The sequence below is a fragment of the Hypanus sabinus genome, unplaced genomic scaffold (genome assembly GCF_030144855.1).
Source record: "Hypanus sabinus isolate sHypSab1 unplaced genomic scaffold, sHypSab1.hap1 scaffold_1198, whole genome shotgun sequence".
Classification (NCBI taxonomy): Eukaryota; Metazoa; Chordata; class Chondrichthyes; order Myliobatiformes; family Dasyatidae; genus Hypanus; species Hypanus sabinus.
Genome location: NW_026779259.1, coordinates 86680 through 113169, shown reverse-complemented (window position 1 = coordinate 113169; position 26490 = coordinate 86680). Strand labels below are relative to the sequence as shown.

The window sequence follows — 26490 nt, the reverse complement described above, 5'->3', positions numbered from 1 at the left end:
CTGCTGCATCTGCTCTCAGAATGAGGCTATTCATTCTGGAACGAAGGAGGAGTCCTCATTCTTCAAAGAAAGGGGCTTCCCTTCCTCCACCACTAATGCTGCCCTCATCTGCATCTCTTCCATTGCCCCCACCAGGACAGGGTGCCTCTTGTCCTCACCTACCACCCCATCAGCCTCCATGTCCAGCACATAATTCTCTGTAACTTCTCTGTGACTTCTGTAGATTCTCCAATGGGATCCCACCACCAAGCACATCTTTCCCTCCCTGACACTTCCTGCTTTCTGCAGGGATCGTTCCCTACGTGACTCCCTTGTCCATTCGTCCCTCTCCACCGATCTCCCTCCTGGCACTTATCCTGGCAAGCAGAACAAGTGCTACACCTGCCCCTACACCTCCTCCCTCACCACCATTCGTGGTCAATCCAGGTGAGACGATAACATCTGTGAGTCTGTTGTCATCTTCTGTGTCCAGTGCCCGCGGTGTGGCCTCCTGTATATCGGTGAGCCCTGACGTAGATTGGGAGAGCGCTTCGCCGAGCTCCTATGCTTCACCCACCAGGAAAAGCGGGATCTCCCTGTGCCCACCCATTTTCATTCCACTTCCCATTCTGATATGTCTATCCGTGGCCTCCTCTACTGCTGAGACCAAACTCAGGATGGAGGAGTAACTCTGTCTGGGTAGCTTTAAACCTGGTGGCGTGAACTTCGACTTCTCAGACTTCCAGTACTCACCCCCCTCCTTCACCATTCCTCGTCCCTCTTTCCCTATCTCACTTTATCTACTCACCGGTCCATCGACACTCTCTGGTGCTCCTCCCCCTTTTCTTTTTCCCAGGGCCTTCTGTCCCCTCCTATCAGATTCCACCTTCTCCAGCCCTGTATCTCTTTCACCAATCAACTTCCCAGCTCTATACTTCACCCCTCACCCCTCCAAGTTTCACCTGTCACCTTGCGTTTCTTGTTCCCCCCTCCGTCCACCTTCTAACTCTGACCACCTGTCTTTCTTTCTCCAGTGCTGAGGAAGGCTCGCACCTGAAATGTCAACCGGACTTTTGTTTCCCCCATCGATGCTCCCTGGCCTGCTGAGTTCCTCCCACATTTTGTGTGTGTTGCTTGGAGGATTGCAGTCAGTTCTGGTCATCTCATCGGAAAGGTCAGAAAGGGTTCAGAAATCGTGTCTTATGAGGAAAGCTTGAGCAAGGTAGGCGGTTTCTATTTGGAGCGTAAAGAAGATGATAGGTGACATGATAGAGGCATGCAAGATGATAAGAGGTATAGATTGAGCGGACAGCCAGGAACTTTCCACCAGGGCAGTAATGGCTAATACTGCAGACATAATTTTAAAGCAATTGAAGGAAATACAGAGAGACATCAGAGGCAGGTTTTGTATGCGTGGAACGTACACCCAAGGGTGCTGGTAGAGGGGTGTCAGAGGCAGGTTTTGTGTGCGTGGAACGTACACCCAAGGGCGCTGGCAGAGGGGTGTCAGAGACAGGTTCTGTGTGCTTGGAACGTACACCCAAGGGCGCTGGTAGAGGGGTGTCAGAGGCAGGTTTTGTGTGCGTGGAACGTACACCCAAGGGAGCTGGTAGAGGGGTGTCAGAGGCAGGTTTTGTGTGCGTGGAACGTACACCCAAGGGTGCTGGTAGAGGGGTGTCAGAGGCAGGTTTTGTGTGCGTGGAACGTACACCCAAGGGTGCTGGTAGAGGGGTGTCAGAGGCAGGTTTTGTATACGTGGAACGTACACCCAAGGGTGCTGGTAGAGGGGTGTCAGAGGCAGGTTTTGTGTGCGTGGAACGTACACCCAAGGGTGCTGGTAGAGGGGTGTCAGAGGCAGGTTCTGTGTGCGTGGAACGTACACCCAAGGGTGCTGGTAGAGGGGTGTCAGAGGCAGGTTTTGTGTGCGTGGAACGTACCCCCAAGGGTGCTGGTAGAGGGGTGTCAGAGGCTGGTTCTGTGTGCGTGGAACATACACCCAAGGGCGCTGGTAGAGGGGTGTCAGAGGCTGGTTCTGTGTGCGTGGAACGTACACCCAAGGGTGCTGGTAGAGGGGTGTCAGAGGCTGGTTCTGTGTGCTTGGAACATACACCCAAGGGTGCTGGTAGAGGGGTGTCAGAGGCAGGTTTTGTGTGCGTGGAACATACACCCAAGGGTGCTGGTAGAGGGGTGTCAGAGGCAGGTTCTGTGTGCTTGGAACGTACACCCAAGGGTGCTGGTAGAGGGGTGTCAGAGGCAGGTTTTGTGTGCGTGGAACGTACACCCAAGGGTGCTGGTAGAGGGGTGTCAGAGGCTGGTTCTGTATGCGTGGAACGTACACCCAAGGGTGCTGGTAGAGGGGTGTCAGAGGCTGGTTCTGTGTGCTTGGAACGTACACCCAAGGGTGCTGGTAGAGGGGTGTCAGAGGCTGGTTCTGTGTGCTTGGAACGTACACCCAAGGGTGCTGGTAGAGGGGTGTCAGAGGCTGGTTCTGTGTGCATGGAACGTACACCCAAGGGCGCTGGTAGAGGCAGATACATTAGGGACATTTAAGAGACTCTTACATAGATACATGGATGATAGAAAAATGGAGGGTTATGTAGGAGGGAAGGGATAGATTGATCTTGGAGTAGGTTATAAGGCTAGCACAAAATCATGGGCTGTACTGTCTATATCCTACATTCTCTGCAAGTACCTCTACAGTCCCCACTGTCCCACAAAGCTGAAGGACAGTAGTGAGAGGGTTCTTTGGTGCCCTATACCAGATGAGCAGGTGTGGTCTTGGTGGAGGGTCAGGAGAAAGAGGCCAGAACGTAAGAGCTCATCGACAGGGAGTTACGCAGACATCAGACCACTTCACCAACACACACAAAATGCTGGTGGAACACAGCAGGCCAGGCAGCATCTATAGGGAGAAGTGCTGTCGATGTTTCGGGCCGAGACCCTTTGTCAAGACTGAGTCTGAGGACTGAGACCTGACGAAGGGTCTCGGCCCGAAACATCGACAGTGCTGCCTGGCCTGGTGTGTTCTAACAACGTTTTGTGTGTACTCTGTATGTATAACTTTGAAAAGGATCGAATATCATTTCACATTTCCCCCTCCCCTCACTACTTTCAAATCTCTTATTTTGGCCTGCTGTGTTCCACCAGCATTTTGTGTGTGTTGCTTGAATTTCCAGCATCTGCAGATTTCCTCGAGTAGACCATTTCTCCATTTGTCTGCAGCTCAGCAAAGTCCAAAACAATTCTGTGGGCCCCCCCCGGCACTTACACACGGAAGTTACCAAGTCCTGGATCAAAGTTCGGACAGCTTCATCAGATACAAGTGCAACCCCGGGTAGGTTCTGGCAACGTATTGGGGTACTTCAGTCTGTTTCAGAACCCGGAATTATTTGATGGGATGGTGTGGAGGGAGATTCACTCTGTTCTGACCTCGGGAGTGTGTGATGGGACAGTGTGGAGGGAGCTTCACTCTGTGTCTGACCCCGGGAGTGTGTGATGGGACGGTGTGGAGGGAGCTTCACTCTGTGTCTGACCCCAGGAGTGTGTGATGAGACGGTGTGGAGGAAGATTCACTCTGTGTCTGACCCCAGGAGTGTGTGATGGGACGGTGTATATGGAGGTTCACTCTGTGTCTGACCCCGGGAGTGTGTGATGAGACGGTGTGGAGGGAGATTCACTCTGTGTCTGACCCCAGGAGTGTGTGATGAGACAGTGTGGAGGGAGCTTCACTCTGTGTCTGACCCTGGGAGTGTGTGATGGGATGGTGTGGAGGGAGATTCACTCTGTGTCTGACCCCAGGAGTGTGTGATGAGACGGTGTATATGGAGGTTCACTCTGTGTCTGACCCCGGGAGTGTGTGATGAGACAGTGTGGAGGGAGATTCACTCTATGTCTGACCCCAGGAGTGTGTGATGAGACGGTGTATATGCAGGTTCACTCTGTGTCTGACCCCGGGAGTGTGTGATGAGACTGTGTGGAGGGAGATTCACTCTGTGTCTGACCCCAGGAGTGTGTGATGAGATGGTGTGGAGGAAGATTCACTCTGTGTCTGACCCCGGGAGTGTGTGATGAGACGGTGTGGAGGGAGTTTAACTCTGTGTCTGACCCCGGGAGTGTGTGATGAGATGGTGTGGAGGGAGATTCACTCTGTGTCTGACCCCGGGAGTGTGTGATGAGACGGTGTGGAGGGAGATTCACTCTGTGTCTGACCCCGGGAGTGTGTGATGAGACGGTGTGGAGGGAGTTTCACTCTGTGTCTGACCCCGGGAGTGTGTGATGAGACGGTGTGGAGGGAGATTCACTCTGTGTCTGACCCCGGGAGTGTGTGATGAGACGGTGTGGAGGGAGTTTCACTCTGTGTCTGACCCCAGGAGTGTGTGATGAGACGGTGTATATGGAGGTTCACTCTGTGTCTGACCCCGGGAGTGTGTGATGAGACGGTGTGGAGGGAGATTCACTCTGTGTCTGACCCCGGGAGTGTGTGATGAGACGGTGTGGAGGGAGTTTCACTCTGTGTCTGACCCCAGGAGTGTGTGATGAGACGGTGTATATGGAGATTCACTCTGTGTCTGACCCCGGGAGTGTGTGATGAGACGGTGTGGAGGGAGATTCACTCTGTGTCTGACCCCGGGAGTGTGTGATGAGACGGTGTGGAGGGAGATTCACTTTGTGTCTGACCCCGTGAGTGTGTGATGGGACAATGTGGAAGGGGTTTCACTCTGTGTCTGACCCCGGGAGTGTGTGATGGGACGGTGTGGAGGGAGTTTCACTCTGTGTCTGACCCCGGGAGGGTGTGATGGGACGATGTGGAGGGAGATTCACTCTGTGTCTGACCCCAGGAGGGTGTGATGGGACGATGTGGAGGGTAATTCACTCTGTGTCTGACCACGGGACTGTGTGATGGGGCGGTGTAGAGGGAGATTCACTCTGTGACTGACCCCAGGAGGGTGTGATGGGACAAAGTGGAGGGAGATTCACTCTGTGTCTGACCCCGGGAGTGTGTGATGGGACGGTGTGGAGGGAGATTCACTCTGTGTCTGACCCCGGGAGTGTGTGATGGGACAAAGTGGAGGGAGATTCACTCTGTGTCAGACCCCAGGAGGGTGTGATGGGACAAAGTGGAGGGAGATTCACTCTGTGTCTGACCCCGGGAGTGTGTGATGGGACGGTGTGGAGGGAGATTCACTCTGTGTCTGGCCACGGGAGTGTGTGATTGGACGGTGTGTGGTGGGATGGTGTGTGATGGGACGGTGTGATTGGACGGTGTGTGGAGGGATGGTGTGTGATTGGACGGTGTGTGGAGGGACGGTGTGTGGTGGGACGGTGTGTGGTGGGAGGGTGTGTCGTGGGACAGTGTGTGGTGGGACGATGTGTGATGGGACGGTGTGTGGTGGGACGGTGTGTGGTGGGACGGTGTGTGATGGGATGATGTGTGATGGGACGGTGTGGAGGGACGGTGTGTGATGGGACGGTGTGTGGTGGGACGGTGTGTGATGGGACGGTGTGTGATGGGACGGTGTGTGGTGGGACGGTGTGTGGTGGGACGGTGTGTGATGGGACGGTGTGTGATGGGACGGTGTGTGATGGGACGGTGTGTGGTGGGACGGTGTGTGATGGGACGGTGTGTGGTGGGACGGTGTGTGGTGGGACGGTGTGTGATGGGACGGTGTGTGATGGGATAGTGTGTGATGGGACGGTGTGTGATGGGACGGTGTGTGATGGGACGGTGTGTGGAGGGATAGTGTGTGATGGGACGGTGTGTGGAGGGATAGTGTGTGATGGGACGGTGTGTGGAGGGATAGTGTGTGATGGGACGGTGTGTGGAGGGACGGTGTGTGATGGAACGATGTGTGATGGGACGGTGTGTGATGGGACGGTGTGGAGGGACGGTGTGTGATGGGACGGTGTGTGATGGGACGGTGTGTGGTGGGACGGTGTGTGATGGGATGGTGTGTGATGGGACGGTGTGTGATGGGACGGTGTGTGATGGGACGGTGTGTGATGGGACGGTGTGTGATGGGACGGTGTGTGATGGGACGGTGTGTGATGGGACGGTGTGTGGAGGGATAGTGTGTGATGGGACGGTGTGTGGAGGGATAGTGTGTGATGGGACGGTGTGTGATGGGACGGTGTGTGGAGGGATAGTGTGTGATGGGACGGTGTGTGGAGGGATAGTGTGTGATGGGACGGTGTGTGGAGGGACGGTGTGTGATGGAACGATGTGTGATGGGACGGTGTGTGATGGGACGGTGTGGAGGGACGGTGTGTGATGGAACGATGTGTGATGGGACGGTGTGTGATGGGACGGTGTGTGATGGGACGGTGTGTGGTGGGACGGTGTGTGGTGGGACGGTGTGTGATGGGACGGTGTGTGGTGGGACGGTGTGTGGTGGGACGGTGTGTGGTGGGACGGTGTGTGATGGGACGGTGTGTGATGGGACGGTGTGTGGTGGGACGGTGTGTGGTGGGACGGTGTGTGATGGGACGGTGTGTGGTGGGATGGTGTGTGATGGGACGGTGTGTGATGGGACGGTGTGTGGTGGGACGGTGTGTGGTGGGACGGTGTGTGATGGGACAGTGTGTGATGGGACGGTGTGTGATGGGATAGTGTGTGATGGGACGGTGTGTGATGGGATAGTGTGTGATGGGACGGTGTGTGATGGGATAGTGTGTGATGGGACGGTGTGTGGTGGGACGGTGTGTGGTGGGACGGTGTGTGATGGGACGGTGTGTGGTGGGACGGTGTGTGGTGGGACGGTGTGTGGTGGGACGGTGTGTGATGGGACGGTGTGTGATGGGACGGTGTGTGGTGGGACGGTGTGTGGTGGGACGGTGTGTGATGGGACGGTGTGTGGTGGGATGGTGTGTGATGGGACGGTGTGTGATGGGACGGTGTGTGGTGGGACGGTGTGTGGTGGGACGGTGTGTGATGGGACGGTGTGTGATGGGACGGTGTGTGGAGGGATAGTGTGTGATGGGACGGTGTGTGATGGGATAGTGTGTGATGGGACGGTGTGTGATGGGACGGTGTGTGATGGGACGGTGTGTGATGGGACGGTGTGTGATGGGACGGTGTGTGATGGGACGGTGTGGAGGGACGGTGTGTGATGGGACGGTGTGTGATGGGACGGTGTGTGGTGGGACGGTGTGTGGTGGGACGGTGTGTGATGGGACGGTGTGTGATGGGACGGTGTGTGGTGGGACGGTGTGTGATGGGACGGTGTGTGATGGGACGGTGTGTGGTGGGATGGTGTGTGATGGGACGGTGTGTGATGGGATAGTGTGTGATGGGACGGTGTGTGATGGGACAGTGTGTGATGGGACGGTGTGTGATGGGACAGTGTGTGATGGGACGGTGTGTGATGGGATAGTGTGTGATGGGACGGTGTGTGATGGGATAGTGTGTGATGGGACGGTGTGTAGAGGGATAGTGTGTGATGGGACGGTTGGGGATGGGATAGTGTGTGATGGGACGGTTGGGGATGGACGGTGTGGAGGGACGGTGTGTGATGGGACGGTGTGTGATGGGACGGTGTGTGGTGGGACGGTGTGTGGTGGGACGGTGTGTGATGGGACGGTGTGTGATGGGACGGTGTGTGGTGGGACGGTGTGTGATGGGACGGTGTGTGATGGGACGGTGTGTGGTGGGATGGTGTGTGATGGGACGGTGTGTGATGGGACGGTGTGGAGGGACGGTGTGTGATGGGACGGTGTGTGATGGGACGGTGTGTGGTGGGATGGTGTGTGATGGGACGGTGTGTGATGGGACGGTGTGGAGGGACGGTGTGTGATGGGACGGTGTGTGATGGGACGGTGTGTGGTGGGACGGTGTGTGATGGGACGGTGTGTGATGGGACGGTGTGTGGTGGGACGGTGTGTGATGGGACGGTGTGTGATGGGACGGTGTGTGGTGGGACGGTGTGTGGTGGGACGGTGTGTGATGGGACGGTGTGTGATGGGACGGTGTGTGGTGGGACGGTGTGTGATGGGACGGTGTGTGATGGGACGGTGTGTGGTGGGATGGTGTGTGATGGGACGGTGTGTGATGGGACGGTGTGTGATGGGACGGTGTGTGGTGGGACGGTGTGTGGAGGGACGGTGTGTGATGGGACGGTGTGTGATGGGACGGTGTGTGGTGGGACGGTGTGTGGTGGGACGGTGTGTGATGGGACGGTGTGTGATGGGATAGTGTGTGATGGGACGGTGTGTAGAGGGATAGTGTGTGATGGGACGGTTGGGGATGGACGGTGTGGAGGGATAGTGTGTGATGGGACGGTGTGTGATGGGACGGTTGGGGATGGACGGTGTGGAGGGATAGTGTGTGATGGGACGGTTGGGGATGGACGGTGTGGAGGGATAGTGTGTGATGGGACGGTGTGTGGTGGGACGGTGTGTGATGGGACGGTGTGTGATGGGACGGTGTGTGATGGGACGGTGTGTGGTGGGACGGTGTGTGATGGGACGGTGTGTGATGGGACGGTGTGTGGTGGGACGGTGTGTGGTGGGACGGTGTGTGATGGGACGGTGTGTGATGGGACAGTGTGTGATGGGACGGTGTGTAGAGGGATAGTGTGTGATGGGACGGTTGGGGATGGACGGTGTGGAGGGATAGTGTGTGATGGGACGGTTGGGGATGGACGGTGTGGAGGGATAGTGTGTGATGGGACGGTGTGTGATGGGACGGTGTGTGATGGGACGGTGTGTGATGGGACGGTGTGTGGTGGGACGGTGTGTGATGGGACGGTGTGTGATGGGACGGTGTGTGGTGGGACGGTGTGTGGTGGGACGGTGTGTGATGGGACGGTGTGTGATGGGACAGTGTGTGATGGGATAGTGTGTGATGGGACGGTGTGTGATGGGACGGTGTGGAGGGATAGTGTGTGATGGGACGGTTGGGGATGGACGGTGTGGAGGGATAGTGTGTGATGGGACGGTTGGGGATGGACGGTGTGGAGGGATAGTGTGTGATGGGACGGTTGGGGATGGACGGTGTGGAGGGATAGTGTGTGATGGGACGGTTGGGGATGGACGGTGTAGAGGGATAGTGTGTGATGGGACGGTTGGGGATGGACGGTGTGGAGGGATAGTGTGTGATGGGACGGTTGGGGATGGACGGTGTGGAGGGATAGTGTGTGATGGGACAGTGTGTGATGGGACGGTGTGTGATGGGATAGTGTGTGATGGGACGGTGTGTGATGGGACAGTGTGTGATGGGACGGTGTGTGATGGGATAGTGTGTGATGGGACGGTTGGGGATGGACGGTGTGGAGGGATAGTGTGTGATGGGACGGTTGGGGATGGACGGTGTGGAGGGATAGTGTGTGATGGGACGGTTGGGGATGGACGGTGTGGAGGGATAGTGTGTGATGGGACGGTTGGGGATGGACGGTGTGGAGGGACGGTGTGTGATGGGACGGTGTGTAGAGGGATAGTGTGTGATGGGACGGTGTGTAGAGGGATAGTGTGTGATGGGACGGTTGGGGATGGACGGTGTGGAGGGATAGTGTGTGATGGGACGGTTGGGGATGGACGGTGTGGAGGGATAGTGTGTGATGGGACGGTTGGGGATGGACGGTGTGGAGGGATAGTGTGTGATGGGACGGTTGGGGATGGACGGTGTGGAGGGATAGTGTGTGATGGGACGGTTGAGCATGGACGGTGTGGAGGGATAGTGTGTGATGGGACGGTGTGTGATGGGACGGTTGGGGATGGACGGTGTGGAGGGATAGTGTGTGATGGGACGGTTGGGGATGGACGGTGTGGAGGGATAGTGTGTGATGGGACGGTTGGGGATGGACGGTGTGTGATGGGATAGTGTGTGATGGGACGGTTGGGGATGGACGGTGTGGAGGGATAGTGTGTGATGGGACGGTTGGGGATGGACGGTGTGGAGGGATAGTGTGTGATGGGACGGTTGGGGATGGACGGTGTGGAGGGATAGTGTGTGATGGGACGGTTGGGGATGGACGGTGTGGAGGGATAGTGTGTGATGGGACGGTTGAGGATGGACGGTGTGGAGGGATAGTGTGTGATGGGACGGTTGGGGATGGACGGTGTGGAGGGATAGTGTGTGATGGGACGGTTGGGGATGGACGGTGTGGAGGGATAGTGTGTGATGGGACGGTTGGGGATGGACGGTGTGGAGGGATAGTGTGTGATGGGACGGTTGGGGATGGACGGTGTGGAGGGATAGTGTGTGATGGGACGGTTGGGGATGGACGGTGTGGAGGGATAGTGTGTGATGGGACGGTTGGGGATGGACGGTGTGGAGGGATAGTGTGTGATGGGACGGTTGAGCATGGACGGTGTGGAGGGATAGTGTGTGATGGGACGGTGTGTGATGGGACGGTTGGGGATGGACGGTGTGGAGGGATAGTGTGTGATGGGACGGTTGGGGATGGACGGTGTGGAGGGATAGTGTGTGATGGGACGGTTGGGGATGGACGGTGTGTGATGGGATAGTGTGTGATGGGACGGTTGGGGATGGACGGTGTGGAGGGATAGTGTGTGATGGGACGGTTGGGGATGGACGGTGTGGAGGGATAGTGTGTGATGGGACGGTTGGGGATGGACGGTGTGGAGGGATAGTGTGTGATGGGACGGTTGGGGATGGACGGTGTGGAGGGATAGTGTGTGATGGGACGGTTGGGGATGGACGGTGTGGAGGGATAGTGTGTGATGGGACGGTTGGGGATGGACGGTGTGGAGGGATAGTGTGTGATGGGACGGTTGAGCATGGACGGTGTGGAGGGACGGTGTGTGATGGGACGGTTGGGGATGGACGGTGTGGAGGGATAGTGTGTGATGGGACGGTTGGGGATGGACGGTGTGGAGGGATAGTGTGTGATGGGACGGTTGGGGATGGACGGTGTGGAGGGACGGTGTGTGATGGGACGGTTGGGGATGGACGGTGTGGAGGGATAGTGTGTGATGGGACGGTTGGGGATGGACGGTGTGGAGGGATAGTGTGTGATGGGACGGTTGGGGATGGACGGTGTGGAGGGATAGTGTGTGATGGGACGGTTGGGGATGGACGGTGTGGAGGGACGGTGTGTGATGGGACGGTTGGGGATGGACGGTGTGGAGGGACGGTGTGTGATGGGACGGTTGGGGATGGACGGTGTGGAGGGACGGTGTGTGATGGGACGGTTGGGGATGGACGGTGTGGAGGGACGGTGTGTGATGGGACGGTTGGGGATGGACGGTGTGGAGGGATAGTGTGTGATGGGACGGTGTGTAGAGGGATAGTGTGTGATGGGACGGTTGGGGATGGACGGTGTGGAGGGACGGTGTGTGATGGGACGGTTGAGCATGGACGGTGTGGAGGGATAGTGTGTGATGGGACGGTTGGGGATGGACGGTGTGGAGGGATAGTGTGTGATGGGACGGTTGGGGATGGACGGTGTGGAGGGATAGTGTGTGATGGGACGGTTGGGGATGGACGGTGTGGAGGGATAGTGTGTGATGGGACGGTTGGGGATGGACGGTGTGGAGGGAACTCTCCTTGGTACTCTCTTTTGCCAATAGGTTTGTGCTCAAAGGACCAGAAGTGAACTCCTGCGGTGAGGATGGTTTCTGGACTCAGCAAGCACCAACATGTACTGGTATGCCCTCAGACTGGGTGAAAACGGAAGTGGGGTGATGTATTTTCTAGAGGGAGGGTGAGGCTGAGGGAGGGGCTTGGAGTACTGGGAGTGTAGGGGTTTCAGAGATAGCAAGAGGTTTGAACAGGAGGACAGGGTGTGTAGGGGTTACAGAGATTGGGAGGGGTTTGAACAGGAGGACAGGGTGTGTAGGGGTTACAGAGATTGGGAGGGGTTTGAACAGGAGGACAGGGTGTGTAGGGGTTACAGAGATTGGGAGGGGTTTGAACAGGAGGACAGGGTGTGTAGGGGTTACAGAGGTTGGGAGGGGTTTGAACAGGAGGACAGGGTGTGTAGGGGTTACAGAGATTGGGAGGGGTTTGAACAGGAGGACAGGGTGTGTAGGGGTTACAGAGATTGGGAGGGGTTTGAACAGGAGGACTGGGTGTGTAGGGGTTTCAGAGATAGCAAGAGGTTTGAACAGGAGGACGGGGAGTGTGGGGGTTACAGAGATTGGGAGGGGTTTGAACAGGAGGACTGGGAGTGTAGGGGTTACAGAGATTGGGAGGGGTTTGAACAGGAGGACTGGGAGTGTAGGGGTTACAGAGATTGGGAGGTGAACTGTGCATGGTGTGTGTCAGACACAGCGATACAGTAATGGGAACCGTGCCCACTGCTCCTGGTGTGTGTCTAACTCATGGATACAGAGGTGGGGACTGTACACGGTTTTCCCAGTTTGGGTCCGACCAGGGGTTGCAGAGACAGGAACTGTGCACAGTGCTCCCGGTGTGGGTCTGACACATGGATTCAGAGATGGGAACTGTTCATAGTGTTCTCATTGTGGGTCTGACCCAGGGGTAGAGGGACAGGAACTGTGCACAGTGCTCCTGGTGTGGGTCTGACACATGGATGCTCCCGGTGTGGGTCTGACACATGGATTCAGAGATGGGAACTGTACACGGTGTTCCCAGTGTGGTTCCGACCGGGGGTTGCAGAGACAGAAACTCTGCATGCTGTTCCCGGTGTGCGTCTGACCCGGGAAACTGACGAGAAATGCACACGTCTGACCCAGGGATCTGGATATAGGGAATGGGCAAGATGCTCAGAGTCGGTCTGGCCTAGGGTTATAGAAACAGGAACTGTGCCCAGTACTATAGGACCATAAGACATAAGAGCAGAATTAGGCCATTCAGCCCATCAAGTTCACTCTATCATTTCATCGTCACTAATCCCAGAACCCATTCAACCTATACACCTGTCCTCTCACCATATTCTTCGATGCCTCGACCAATCAGGAATCTATGAAGTTACGCTTCAAATATACCCACAGACTTGGCCCCCACCACAGTCTGTGGTGGAGCATTTCACAGATCCAGCACTCTTTGGCTAAAAAGATTCCTCCTTACTTCCATTCTAAAAGGTCGCCCCTCAATTTTAACTCTAAGTCCTCTCGCTCTGGATACCCCACCGCAGGAAACATCCTCTCCACATCCACCCTATCTAGTCCTTTCAGCATTCACTAGGTGTCAATGGGATCCCCATGCATTCTTCTAAGTCCATTTGAGTGCAGGCCCAAAGCTGCCAAATGCTCCTCGTAAATCCGACGCATTCGGGCTCTCACGACCAGACTATGTAACAGCCATCAGACTCCCTCAATACCCAGAGCCTGGACTGACACCTTGCCCTATTGTCCTGTTTATTATTTATTGTAATGCCTGCACGGTTTTGTGCACTTTATGCAGTCCTGTGTAGGTCTGTAGTCTAGTGTAGCGTTGTTTTTTTTTACATAGTGCAGTCTAGTTTTTGTACTGTGTCATGTAACACCATGGTCCTGAAAAACGTTGTCTCATTAAAAACGTTGTACTGTAGCAGCAATTATGATCAAGATGACTATAGAAGTGACTTGACGACTTGGTATTTCACCTTTTCCCTCCTTAGGGCTTTTTTAGTTGCCTTTTGCTGGATTTTAAAAGTTTCCCTATCACCCAACTTCCCATTCACTTTTGCTACCCTTTCCTCAGTTTTTACGCAGTCCTAAACTTCCCTTGTCAGCCACGGTTGCCCACCCCTGCCTTTTGAGAACGACTTCTTCTGTGGGACGTATCTGTCCACTGCTTTGTCATCCCTCCAGTTCACCTGGGCAAGCTCCTCTCCCATGCCTCTGTAATTCCTTTCCTTCGATTGTGATACTGACACATGTGAGTTCTGCTTCTCCCTCTCGAATTGCCGTATGAATTCACTCAGATTGTGATCACTGCCTCCTCGGGGTTCCTTTACGTTAAGCTGACAAATAATATCTGTGTTATTGCACAACACCCAATCTAAGGTGGCCTTTCCCCGAGAAGGCTCAAGCACGAGCTGCTCTAGAAAGCCATCTCAGGCATTCAACAAATTCCCTCTCTTGCGATCCAACACCAACCTGATTCCCTTTGCAACATTGAAGTCCCCTGTTACCCTTATTGCGTGCCATTTCCAGCTTCCTTTGCAATCTCAGACCCTTATTTTGGAGACCTATGATTTTTATACCCTTCCAATTTCTTAACTTCACCCACAAAGATTAAACATTCTCTGACCCTATGTCACCTCTTTACAGAGATGTAATTCCATCTCTTACCCACAGAGCCGCACCATCGTCTATGCCTTCCTGCCTGTCCTTTCCATACAAAGTATACCCTTTGATGTTAAACTCTTAATTATGACCTCTTTCAGCTCCTTCAGTCTTGCATTCTTCACCCTTTTGCCTCTGTGGTACAGCTGAACTCGTTGCTCTGTCTGCATTTGTACCCAATCATGGGCTTGTCCTTCCTTACATTCAAGATACACCCATCATCTGCTGGCTCATCCTCAGCTCTATCATCCTGGTTCCCATTCCCATTCCCCTGCCGTATTAGTTTAAACCACTCCCAACAGCTCTAGCAAACCTGCCCACAAGGATATTGGTCCCCCTCAGACTGAAGTGCAACATCTGCCCCAGAAGAGGTATCAGTGATCCAGAAATCTAAATTCCTGCCCCCGCTCCAATTCTTTTATCCGCCACCTCATTAGATTCCTATCCTCACTGTCACGTGACACAGGCATCAATCCCAAGATTACTACCTTTGAGGTTCTGCTTCTCAGCTTCCGTCCTAACTCCCTGTCGTCTGTTTTCAGGACCTCCTCCCTTTTCCTACCTCTGTCATTGGTACCAATATGTACCACGACTTTTGGCTGGTGTGGTGAACTACATATACCTGTCTGGACACGCCCCCTGCTGACTGATCCCGTGGCTCCTCCCACAGACCCCAGTATAAAGGCAATTGGGGCCTGAGCCCGGCCTCTCAGTCTCTAGGATGTAGCATGGTGGTCAATTGCTGCTTGTTCTTTCTTCCAGTCAATAAAAGCCTCACTTTTCAGAGAGAGTTATTGATGATGCATCAATTTTATTGACTGGAAGTTTTAAAACATGGAAAGTATTTTACGTCTGGAAAAATTAAACTTCAACACTCAGAAGCAGCTCTTGCCTTTGAACTCTGGCTTGCATGCTTCCAATCGTACTTGGAGGAGGTTCGTGCGACTGAGCCCGCTATTATGCACAGAATTCTCCTCTCGAGGGTCACCCCGGAAGTTTACTCACTTATCAGGGACCTGCCGACCTACCAAGGGGCACTGGACGCCCTCAAAAAACAGTACCTGTGGCCGGTGAACACCGTCTACGCAGGACATCACTTAGCGACGTGGCGACAGTGACCCGACGAGACGAGCGCCGAGTTTCTCCGAGCCCTACAGACACTCGTGCGAACTTGCGACTGCAGGCGACTGACAGCGGAACAACATGCGGAGCTCCTGGTAAGTGACGCCTTCTTTACGGGTATCAGGTCAGTGTACGCGCGCCAGCAGCTGCTGGAAAATGCCGACCTTACCTTACGCTCAGCGATCGAGACGGCCAACACACTGGAGGCTGCTCTGCACAACGCTGACGCTGTCCAGCCGTGCAATCCCCCGCCGGTTCCGTGGACAACTCAGACACTGCCACCCGCCGCTGCCAGTCGCGAGTCCACGAACTCCCCGAAACCGACCACAGCTGCTGCCAGTCGCAAGTCTGTGCAGTGTTACTTCTGCGGACTCGAAAAGCACCCCCGAAAACGTTGCCCGGCCCGAGAAGCGACCTGCTCCAGCTGCGGGTAGGAGGGCCATTTCGCCAAGGTCTGTAAGTCTGAACCACGAGCGGGGTCGGGCAGCGCTGTGTGTGAGGCATGGGGGCTGCCATCTTGGTCATCATCTTGCCTGCCTGCCTCGTGCGAGGCATGGGGGCCGCCATCTTGGTCATCATCTTGCCTGCCTGCCTCGTGCGAGGCATGGGGGCCGCCATCTTGGTCATCATCTTGCCTGCCTGCCTCGTGCGAGGCATGGGGGCCGCCATCTTGCATGCCCGGATGGGGGCGGCCATCTTTGTCGGCACCAACATGCCCCGCCCCCTACCCACCAGTGCTTACCGGGCACCAAGACAGCAGTTCAACTCTGGCCTCTGTAACCCTCGACCAAAGCGCCCCACACCAGCTTGCAAGGTCAATGATGGACATCCTGGTGGAGGGGCGCAGGACTAGCTGCCTGTTTGACATGGGCAGCACTGAGAGTTTCATTCACCCGGACACGGTGCAACGCTGCGGACTCGTGACACGGCCGGTAAGCCAGAAGGTCACCTTGGCTTCTGGGTCGTATTCCACAGACATCCGGGTGGGTTGTGTAGCGACATTGGTGGTTCAAGGCACAGAATATCGGGACTTTGCGCTACTGGTCATGCCTCAACTGTGCGCCCCTGTGCTATTGGGGCTGGACTTCCAGAGCCACCTCGAAAGTGTGACTATGGCATATGACGGGCCCCTCCCACCACTCACTGTCAGGAATCCTCAGTTTTGTGGGACTTCGCCATATACCCCGCTACTGACCACACACACACACGGACACACACATCCCATCCAGAACCAGGCCAACAGCTGCGCTACTGACACCACTTGCAGCATCTCCACCCTCAAGATCCCTCCCCCACCGCTGTTCGCCAACCTCATCCCTGACTGTAAACCTGTGGCAACTAAAAGCAGGAGGTACAGCGCGGGGGACAGGGCCTTCATTCAGTCGGAGGTGCAGCGGCTGCTCAGGGAGGGGATCATTGAGCCAAGCACAAGTCCTTGGAGGGCCCAGGTGGTTGTTGTTCAGTCCGGGCAGAAAAATAGGATGGTCGTGGACTATAGTCAAACCATCAATAGGTTCACGCAGCTTGACACGTACCCCCTACCCCGCATCGTGGATATGGTCAATCAGGTAGCTCAGTACAAGGTGTACTCGACAATAGATCTGAAATCCGCTTATCACCAGCTCCCCATCTGCCCAGAGGACCGCCCCTACACCGCCTTCGAGGCGGGCGGCAGGCTCTATCACTTCCTGTGCATCCCCTTCGGTGTCACAAATGGTGTCTCTGTCTTCCAGAGGAAAATGGACCGGATGGTGGACCAGTGCCAACTGAAGGCCACATTTCCCTATCTGGATAATATCACCATCTGCGGTCACGACTGGCTGGATCATGAAGCCAACCTCCAATGATTTTTCCAAGTGGCCAAAGCCCTGAACCTTACTTATAATAGGGACAAGTGTGTGTTCAGAACCACCCGACTCGCTATCCTTGGGTATATTGTGAAGAACGGGGTCATTGGCCCTGATCCCGACCGTATGTGCCCCCTGTTAGAACTCCCTCTTCCCACCACCCTCAAAGCCCTCAGACGGTGCCTGGGCTTCTTTTCCTATTACGCCCAATGGGTCCCCCATTACGCAGACAAGGTCCGCCCCCTGATCAAGTCCACCACATTTCCCCTCTCAGCTGAGGCCCGCGCGGCCTTCAGCTGCATTAAAGGGGACATTGCCAAAGCAACGATGCATGCGGTGGACGAGACCATTCCCTTCCAAGTAGAGAGTGACGCCTCCGATTTCACACTTGCTGCTACCCTCAATCAGGCAGGCAGGCCAGTAGCATTCTTTTCTCGTACCCTTCAAGGCCCTGAAATTTGGCACTCCGCGGTGGAGAAAGAAGCCCAGGCCATAGTGGAGGCTGTTAGGCACTGGAGGCACTATCTCGCTGGCAAAAGGTTCACCTTGCTGACCGACCAGCACTTGGTCGCGTTCATGTTCAGCAACCAACAGCGGGGCAAAATCAAAAATGATAAAATTTTGTGGTGGAAAATAGAACTCTCCACCTACAACTATGATACCCTGTACCGGCCTGGAAGGCTCAATGAGCCCCCTGATGCCCTATCCCGGGGAGCGTACAGCTCGACCAGCTATACGCCCTCCATGCACATCTTTGCCACCCTGGGGTCACCCAATTTTACCATTTCGTGAAAACCCGGAACCTGCCATACTCCCTTGAGGACTTCAGGACGATGACCAGGGACTGCCAAGTCTGCGCTGAGTGCAAACTGCACTTCTACCATCCTGAAAAGGCGCAACTTATCAAGGCCACCCGCCCCTTTGAGCGACTGAGTGTCGACTTTAAGGGCCCCCTTCCCTCCACTGACCGCAATGTCTACTTTCTCAACATTATCGACAAGTACTCGCGGTTCCCCTTTGCCATCCCCTGCCCCGACACCACTGCCACGTCCGTCATAAAATCCCTGCGCCAGCTCTTCACTGTTCGGATATCCCTGCTATATCCACAGTGATAGAGGGTCCTCCTTTATGAGTGACGAGCTGCACCAGTACCTGCTGGCTAGGGCCATTGCTACTATGACCAGAAGCTATAATCCCCAGGGAAATGGACAGGTGGAGAGGGAGAATGCCACAGTGTGGAAGGCCACACTTTTAGCCCTTAAGTCAAAAGGGTTTCCAGTCTCTCGATGGCAGGAGGTCCTCCCTGAGGCACTCCACTCTATCCGCTCTCTGTTATGTACGACCACCAATGCCACCCCACGAGCACCTGTTCTCTTTTCCCAGGAAGTCTGTCACTGGGACCACCCTACCAGTTTGGCTGACGTCCCCAGGGCCAGTGCTGCTCCGGAAACATGTGAGGAGCAATAAATACTCCCCGCTGGTCGAGAGGGTTCACCTTCTACGTGCGAACCCCCAGTATGCTTACATGTACTACCTGATGGGTGGGAGGACACGGTCTCCGTCCGCGACCTGGCACCCGCAGGAGCAGCAGACCACTACCCCGAACACTCCCCGGTAACTATGAACCCTGTACCCGAGGTGACACCGCGCACACCAAGCCCTACACAGACTCCTCACGACACTCCTATACCAGGCATCTCGTACGCGCATGAGGGATCACTGATGCCTAGTGGGCTGACACCTCCGGTTAGGCCGGAACCAGCACAACCTCCGTCTCCGGTGCAATCACAGCCGGTGCTACGTAGATCGCAGCGACAGATTCGACCACCTGATAGACCTAACCTGTAAATATACTTGTAAAAAACTTCGCCCCGTGGGGACTCTCTTTTAAAACAAAGGGGGGGTGAATGTGGTGAACTACATATACCTGTCTGGACACGCCCCTCTGCTGACTGCTCCTGTGGCTCCTCCCATAGACCCCTGTATAAAGGCGATCAAGGCCTGAGCCCGGCCTCTCAGTCTCCAGGATGTAGCATGGTGGTCACTCACTGCTTGTTCCTTCTTCCAGTTAATAAAAGCCGATATCTCGCCTTCACATCTCAGAAAGTTATTGATGGTGCATCAGCTGGTTACCCTCCCTTTTCAGGATATTGTCGATGCGTTCAGAAACATTACAGATCCTGACACCTGGGAGGCAAACTACCATCCGTGTTTCCTTTTTGTGTCCAGAGAATCGCCTATCTGTCCCCCTAACTACAGAGTCTCCTATTACTGCTGCCATCCTCTTCAGTTTCCTGCCCTTCTGAGCCATAGGTGCAGAGATAGACACTGCACACTATATTCCCATTGTGGGTCCGACCCAGGGGTATTTGGAGATGGGAATTACACATAGTACTCCCAGATAAGACTAACAAAATTTTGGGACAAGGTGAACATTGCCTCCTTGATATTTTTCAACACTCCCACTGGATTCAAGTCCCACACTGTTCTCTCTATTTTAATTGCTTTGATGACCTGACGATGCCCGCCTGAATAGTAATTTCTCCCAGATCCCCATGGAATATTCCCCTTCCCGAATTAGTCTCCAGTTCCCCTGGAGTTAATCCCTGCTGGGGTTTAGTTTGCTTTGGCTGTGATTTCAGTTTCCTTCCCACCATTAGGGTGCTTGAGGGATCCTCGATTCAGGATCCCTTCATTGGGGTGCAAGTGGGTGGGGGGGGAGTGTCAGTCAGGAGGAAGGGTGTTGGTTGTTACAAACCCAGATATGAAGGTTCACACTTCCCATGAACATCCCCTTGTTCCTGCATCTTGCAGTGAAGTATCGTTGAAAAGGCAGACGAGCTCCTGGGATTAGAACGTGGCAGCTACTAGTGAGACTCAGATGCAGGAGGAACGGCAGTTCCATTGTTTCAGATGTGACAGAGCAGGAAAAATTAAAGGAAAAGGGCTAATGTTATTAGTCAGGAAAGATGTCAAGGCACGCTGGAAAACTCATCCAGTGGGGTATTGGAGGTGGAACTGAGAAATAAGGAAGGTATGACCACATTAATGGGGCTATATTATAGACCACCCACCCAAGTCCTAGGGATTTCAAGAGAGATTGCAGACTGTTTTAAAAAACCTAAGGTTGTTAATAGTTGGTGATTTTAACTTACCACACACTGACTGGCAATCCCGCACTGTAAAAGGACTGGATGGGACAGAGTTTGTCGACTGTGTTCGGGAAAGTTTCCTGAAGTCCCAATGATAGAGTGTGTGATACTTGATCTGCTATTCGGGAACAAGACAGGGCAGGTGATAGAGGTTTGTGTAGGGGAGCACTTGGAAACTAGAACACTAGATGTAAAGTAAGTATGGAAAAAGATAGTCTAGGCCACGAGTTGAGATTCTGAATTGGAGAAAGATCGGTTTTGATGATATGGGAAAGCATCTGGCAAGTGTGAACTAAGAACAAAACTGCGCAGTACAGGCCATTCGGCCCACAATGTTGTGCCGACCCTTAAACCCTGCCTCCCATATAAAAAGAACAAAGAACAATAAAGAGAAAGGAACAATTGGGATTGGGATCTTGGGGTTACAAAGCTTCTAGGTACCTGTCAAGAAAAGGTAAAGATGACAGGTGTAGGGAACGTTGGTTTTCATAAGATATTGAGGCCCTGGTTAATAAAAAGAAAAGGAGGTGATATCAGGTATCAGCATGAAGCAGGTTTAATATTACTGGTACCCATTGTGAAAGCTGAATATGAAAGCTAAACATAGAAAAATAAGTGAATTACTCTATACATTAAATAGTTAAGTAATTAGTGCAAAAACAGAAGTAAAAAGAAGTAGTGAGGCTGCGTTCATGGGTACAATGTCCATTCAGAAATCAGATGTTAGAGCAGAAGAAGCCGTTCCCGAGTCTTTGACTGTGTGCCTTCAGGCTCCTGTACCTCCTTCCCGATGGCAGGTGGGTACAAATGTGGCACTTAAGGAGTATAAAAAATGCAAGAGAACACTGAAGGTAGAAATCAGGGCTAAAAGAAGGCACGAGGCTGCCTAAGTGAATTAGGTGGAGGAGAATCCCAAAGGGTTCTACAGATATGTTAAGAGCAAGAGGATTGCAAGGGACAACATTGGTCTCCTGGAAGATCAGAATGGTAATTCGAGTTTGGAGCCAAAAGAGATGGGGGAGATCTTAAATGGGCTTTTGCATCTGAATTTACTCCAGAGATGGGCACAGAGTTTGTAAAAGTGAGGCAAAGTGGCATCAACTTCATGGACCCTGTACAGATTTTGCTGCCGTTCAGGATGAGGTAGTAAACTGGACTTTGTGGGAGAAGCCAGAGAGTGGTCATAGATGGTTGTCTCTCTGATGGAGGCCTGTGGCTAGTGAAGTGCTACAGGGGTTGGTGCTGGGTCTGTTGTTGTTTGTCAGCAATCTGGGGATCTGGGTGATAACCGGATCAGCAAAATTGCGGATGAAACCAAGACTGCAGCTGTAGTGGACAGTGAGGAGGACCTCCAGAGTTTGTGGAGGGGTCTGCACCAGCTGGAAAATGGCAGATGGAATTTAATGCATGAGAGGTGTGAGGCGTTGCATTTCAGTAGGACCAACCAGGGTAGGTCTTACACAGTAGGGCGCCGAGGAGTGAGGTAGAACAATGGAATCTGGGAATATAGGTCCATAATTTGTTGAAAGTGGCATTGCAGGTAGATATGGTCATAAAGATAGCTTTTGGAATATTGGCCTTAATAAATCAAATTATTGAGTACAGGAGATGGACTGTGATGTTGAAGTTACATAAGACATTGGCGAGGTCTAATTTGGAGTATTGTGTGCAGTTTTGGTCATCTACCTACAGGAAAGATGTAAATAAAGTTGAAAGAAAGGAAAATGGATGAAGGCAAAGTAGTGGATGTTGTCCACACTGCCTCTAGCAAGGCATCTGCAAAGGTGCCACATGGGAGGTTGTTCAAGAAGGTTCAATCACTCAGCGTTCAGGATGAGATAGTAAACTGGATTAGACACTGGCTTTGTGGGAGAAGCCAGAGAGTGGTAGTGGATGGTTGCCTCTCTGACTGGAGGAATGCTGTAGGGATCAGTGCTGGGTCTGTTGTTGATGTAGATGATAAACAATCTGGATGATACTGTGGTTAATTGGATCAGCAATTTTGCAGATGACATCAAGATTGGGCTGCAGTGGAGAGTGAGGAAGCCTGTCATGGCTTCCGGAGGGATCTGGACCAGCTGGGAAAAATGGGCTGAAAAGTGCAGATGGAATTTAACGCAGACAAGCATGAGGTGTTGCATTTCAGTAGGTCTTACACAGTGAGGAGGGCACTGAGGAGTGAGGAGTGAGGAGGGCACTGGGCACTGAGGAGTGAGGTAGAACAACGGGATCTGGGAATACAGGTCCATAATTCATTGAAAGTGGCATCACTGGTAGATAGGGTTGGTTTTTGCATATTAGCCTTCATAAATCAAATCATGGAGTACAGGAGAGGAGATGTTATGCTGAGGCTGTGTAAGACATTGGGGAGGCCAGATCTGGAGTATTGTGTGCAGTTTTGGTCACCTGTCCAAATGAAGACAAAGTTGAGGGTACAAAGAAAATTTACAAGGATGTTGCCAAGTCTGGAAGATCTAAGAAAAGATTGAATAGGGGTTAGGACTTTATCCCTGGAATGTAGAAGATTGACAGGAGACTTGATAGAGGTATAGAAAATCATGAGGAGTAGAGACAGGGTAAATGCAAGCAGGCTTTTTCCACTGAGGTTGTGTTAAGGGTAAAAGATGAAAAGTTTAAATGCAACATCAAGGGCAACTCCTTCCGGTTGTGAGATTGTGGAATGAGCCACCAGCACGAGTGGTGCATGCGAGCTTGACCACAATGTTTAAGAGAAGTTTGGATAGGTACATGGATGGGAGGGGTATGGATGGCCATGGTCCCAGTGCAGATCGATGGGAGAAGGCATTTTTAATGGTTCAGCACAGACAAGATGGGCCAAAGGGCCTGTTTCTATGATAGGGTAAAGGACAGAACCTCAAGGGGATTCTACTAGCTGGAAGAGGAAAGGGGGAAAGGAGAGGGGGATGGGGGAAAATAGAGAAGGAGGAAAGGAGAGGGGAAGGGAGAAAGGAGAGGGGGAAAGGGAAAGGAGAGGGGGAAGGGAAAAGATGGGGAAAGGAGAGGGGGAAGGGGAAAGGAGAGGGAGAAGGAGGGGGGAAAGGAGAGGGGATGGGAGAAAAAGGGATGGAGAAAATGGGAAAGGGTAGGGGAGGGCAAGGGTAGTCTGACAATCTACTGATACCCCTTATTCACCCCTCTCACCCTCTCTTCCTCTCTTCTCTCCCCTCTACCACCTCCCACTCTCCGCCCTCTTACCCCTCTTTTTTCCCTCTCTCCCCATTTCTCCCCCTCTCTCTCCCTCTCCTCTTCCCTCACCACTCAACTCTCTTCCCCTCGACCCCGTCATACCGCTCTCTCCCTCTTACTTTCTTTCTCCCCGTCTCCCCTCCCCTTTCCCCATCTCTCACCCCCTTTCTCCACCCTCTCCCTCCCACCATCTCAAACCCCCTCCCTCCACCCTCTCAACCCTCCTCCCCTCCACCCCATATATCCCCACCCTCTCCATCCCACATCTCCCCTCCCCTCCCCTCCATCCCACCTTTCACCTCCCTCCACCCCCTCCCCCCTTCCTCCACCCTTCCCCCTCCCTGCCACCTCAACTCCCCCGCACCCCCTCCCCACCCCAGCCATATCCTGCCAACCACCCCCAGACATCCCGCAGAGTCACCTGGTGGCTGTACAGAGAGACTCGTACCCTGCCGGAACCAGGGTCTATTACCTCTGCCGCAGAGGCTACCGCATGGTAGGGTCGCACAAGGTGACTTGTGACCTGCAAGGGGAGTGGACACAGCTGCCCACCTGCCAAGGTGAGGGGAGGGGAGGGAAAGTGGGAAGTGGAGGACAAGAGGAGGGAGAAGGAGGGTATGGAGATGAGGGGCATGCGAGGGGGATTGCGGAGACGGAAGGAGGGTGTAGGGAGCTCTGACCCCTACACTCAAGATCAAAGGGCTGCCTCCCCCTCCCCCACCACTACAGTTTCCTCCCTCTCCACCAACTCAACACGCTCTCATTCCCTCCATCCTTGTCCCAACCCCTCCATCTCTCCCCTCTTCTTTTACCACCTCTCCACCCACCTCCCTCTGCACCTTCTCCCTCCTCTCTTCCCTACCTCTCTCATGCCCCTCTCTCCTCCACCACCTTCCCTCCCCTCTCTATTGCCCTAATTTCTTACTCTCACCCCGTCTCCCTCTCTCCTGGTCGCTCTCCCCCCCCGCAGCACCCTGCAGCATACCTGCTCATCGGGACCGGATGCTGTACCAGGGACGGAGGGTCTGGCATTCGGAGATTCCTGGCGGGAAGCTACACCACGGGGAAACTCTCGACTTCTTCTGCGAGGATGTGGACCGTGGCTGCTCATTCCTGGCCCAGGCCGTGTGTACCGAAGGGCAACTCGCCATCCCCAGCTGTTACCAAGGTAAGAGCAGCCCCACCACCCATTTACCCCATGAAAGGGCAAAGAGGGAGAGAGAGGGAGATTCTCTTTGGGGTGAGATGGCATAACTCCCAATACAGTACAGGACCAGGCCATTCAGCCCACAATTTTAATCCCTTCTCTCTACACTACTACTCCGTTCCCGTACACAAAGTCCATTTCCATTTGTTCCCCTTATACAATGTCACTCTTGCTCCATTCTACAGGAGGAATGGAGACAGGCTAGCCCCTATTGTCATCAATGAGTGGGTGAACTGCTTTATGTTAGAAATATAGAAACATAGAAAAGCTACAGCACAATACAGGCCCTTCGGCCCACAATCCTTTGCCGAACAAGTACTTACTTTAGAAATTACCTACGGTTACCCATAGTCATCCATTTTTCTCAGTTCTGACTCAGACCTGACACCTGACCAGGTTCATTTCCCAAAACCAGATCATGTACAGCCTCTCCCCTTGTGGGCTTATCTACATATTGTGTCAGGAAACCACCCTGAACTCACCTAACAAACTCCATCCATCTAAACCCCTTGCTCCAGGGAGATGCCAACCAAGATGCATTCCCTCTCTTCCCCTCCATTCCTGATGAAGGGTCTCGGCCCGAAACGCTGGCTACTCTTTTCTCACGGATGCTGCCTGACCTGCTGTGTTCTTCCAGCGTTGTGAATGTATTCTTTGATCCACAGCATCTGCAGTTGTATTTTTGTGTTTTAATCCCTCCATGACTTCCTCCTTTTCTGCAGCCGTGACACTATCTCTGATCAGCAGTCCCATGCCCCCACCTCTTTTGCCTCCCTCCCTGTCCTTTCTGAAACATCTAAAGCTTGGCACTCGAAGTAACCATTCCTGCCCCTGAGCCATCCAAGTCTCTGTAATGGCCACAACATCATAGCTCCAAGTACAGATCCACGCTCTAAATTTGTAAAATTTGTCCTGATGTTTTATGTCAGGGCTGGAAGTCATTGGGACTACATGTGTGGGATGTAGCAGCAGGCCCTGTTGCAAAGACACATTTCTACGCTTTGTTCATGATGCATTAAAATAGACACATCTCAAGCCATTGATTTGAGCGCATCCCTTCTCTATCACCTGCCTATCCTCCCTCTCGCACTGTCTCCAAGCTTTCTCTATTGTGAGCCAACAGCCCCTTCCTCCATCTCTTTAGTTTGGCTTCCGCCCATCCAGCAATTCGAGCATAAACATCACCAAGGATCGTACATGGTCTGTACATACCAACTGTGTGGTGAAAAAGGCACAACAGCACCTCCTTCACCTCAGACGGTTGAAGTGTTTGGTATAGGCTCCCAAATCCTAAGAAATTTCCATAGGGGCACTATTCAGAGCATCCTGACTGGCTGCATCACTGCCGGGTATGAGCACTGTGTCTCCCTTAATCGCAGGACTCTGCACAGAGTGGTGCGGACAACCCAGTGCATCTGTAGATGTGAACTTCCCACTATACAGACAAAGACAGATGTGTAAAAAGGGCCCGAAGGATCACTGGGGACCTGAGTCACCCCAACCACAAAATGTTCCAGCTGCTACCATCCGGGAAACGGTACCACAGCATAAAAGCCAGGACCGACAGGCTCCGGGACAGCTTATCCCACCAGGCCATCAGACTGATTAACTCATGCTGATACAACTGTATTTCTATCTTATATTGACTGTCCTGTTGAACATACTATTTGTTATAAATTATGATAAACTACACATTGCACATTTAGACAGAGACGTAATATAAAATTTTTTACTCATCATGTATATGAAGATGTAAACATGTAATAAAGTTAAATCAATTCTCCGT

General features: G+C 53.5%; 1 protein-coding gene across 1 annotated transcript in view; it reads left to right on the top strand.

Annotated features, from left to right (window-relative positions):
• LOC132386547 (beta-2-glycoprotein 1-like) overlaps nucleotides 1-26490 on the top strand; it is a 102463-nt gene that overhangs the window by 5351 nt on the left and 70622 nt on the right. Inside the window, exons 3-6 of the mRNA XM_059958826.1 lie at nucleotides 3202-3313; nucleotides 11506-11582; nucleotides 23878-24057; nucleotides 24468-24665. Coding sequence (XP_059814809.1) covers nucleotides 3202-3313; nucleotides 11506-11582; nucleotides 23878-24057; nucleotides 24468-24665 — 567 coding nt within the window. The remainder of the gene's footprint in view (nucleotides 1-3201; nucleotides 3314-11505; nucleotides 11583-23877; nucleotides 24058-24467; nucleotides 24666-26490) is intronic.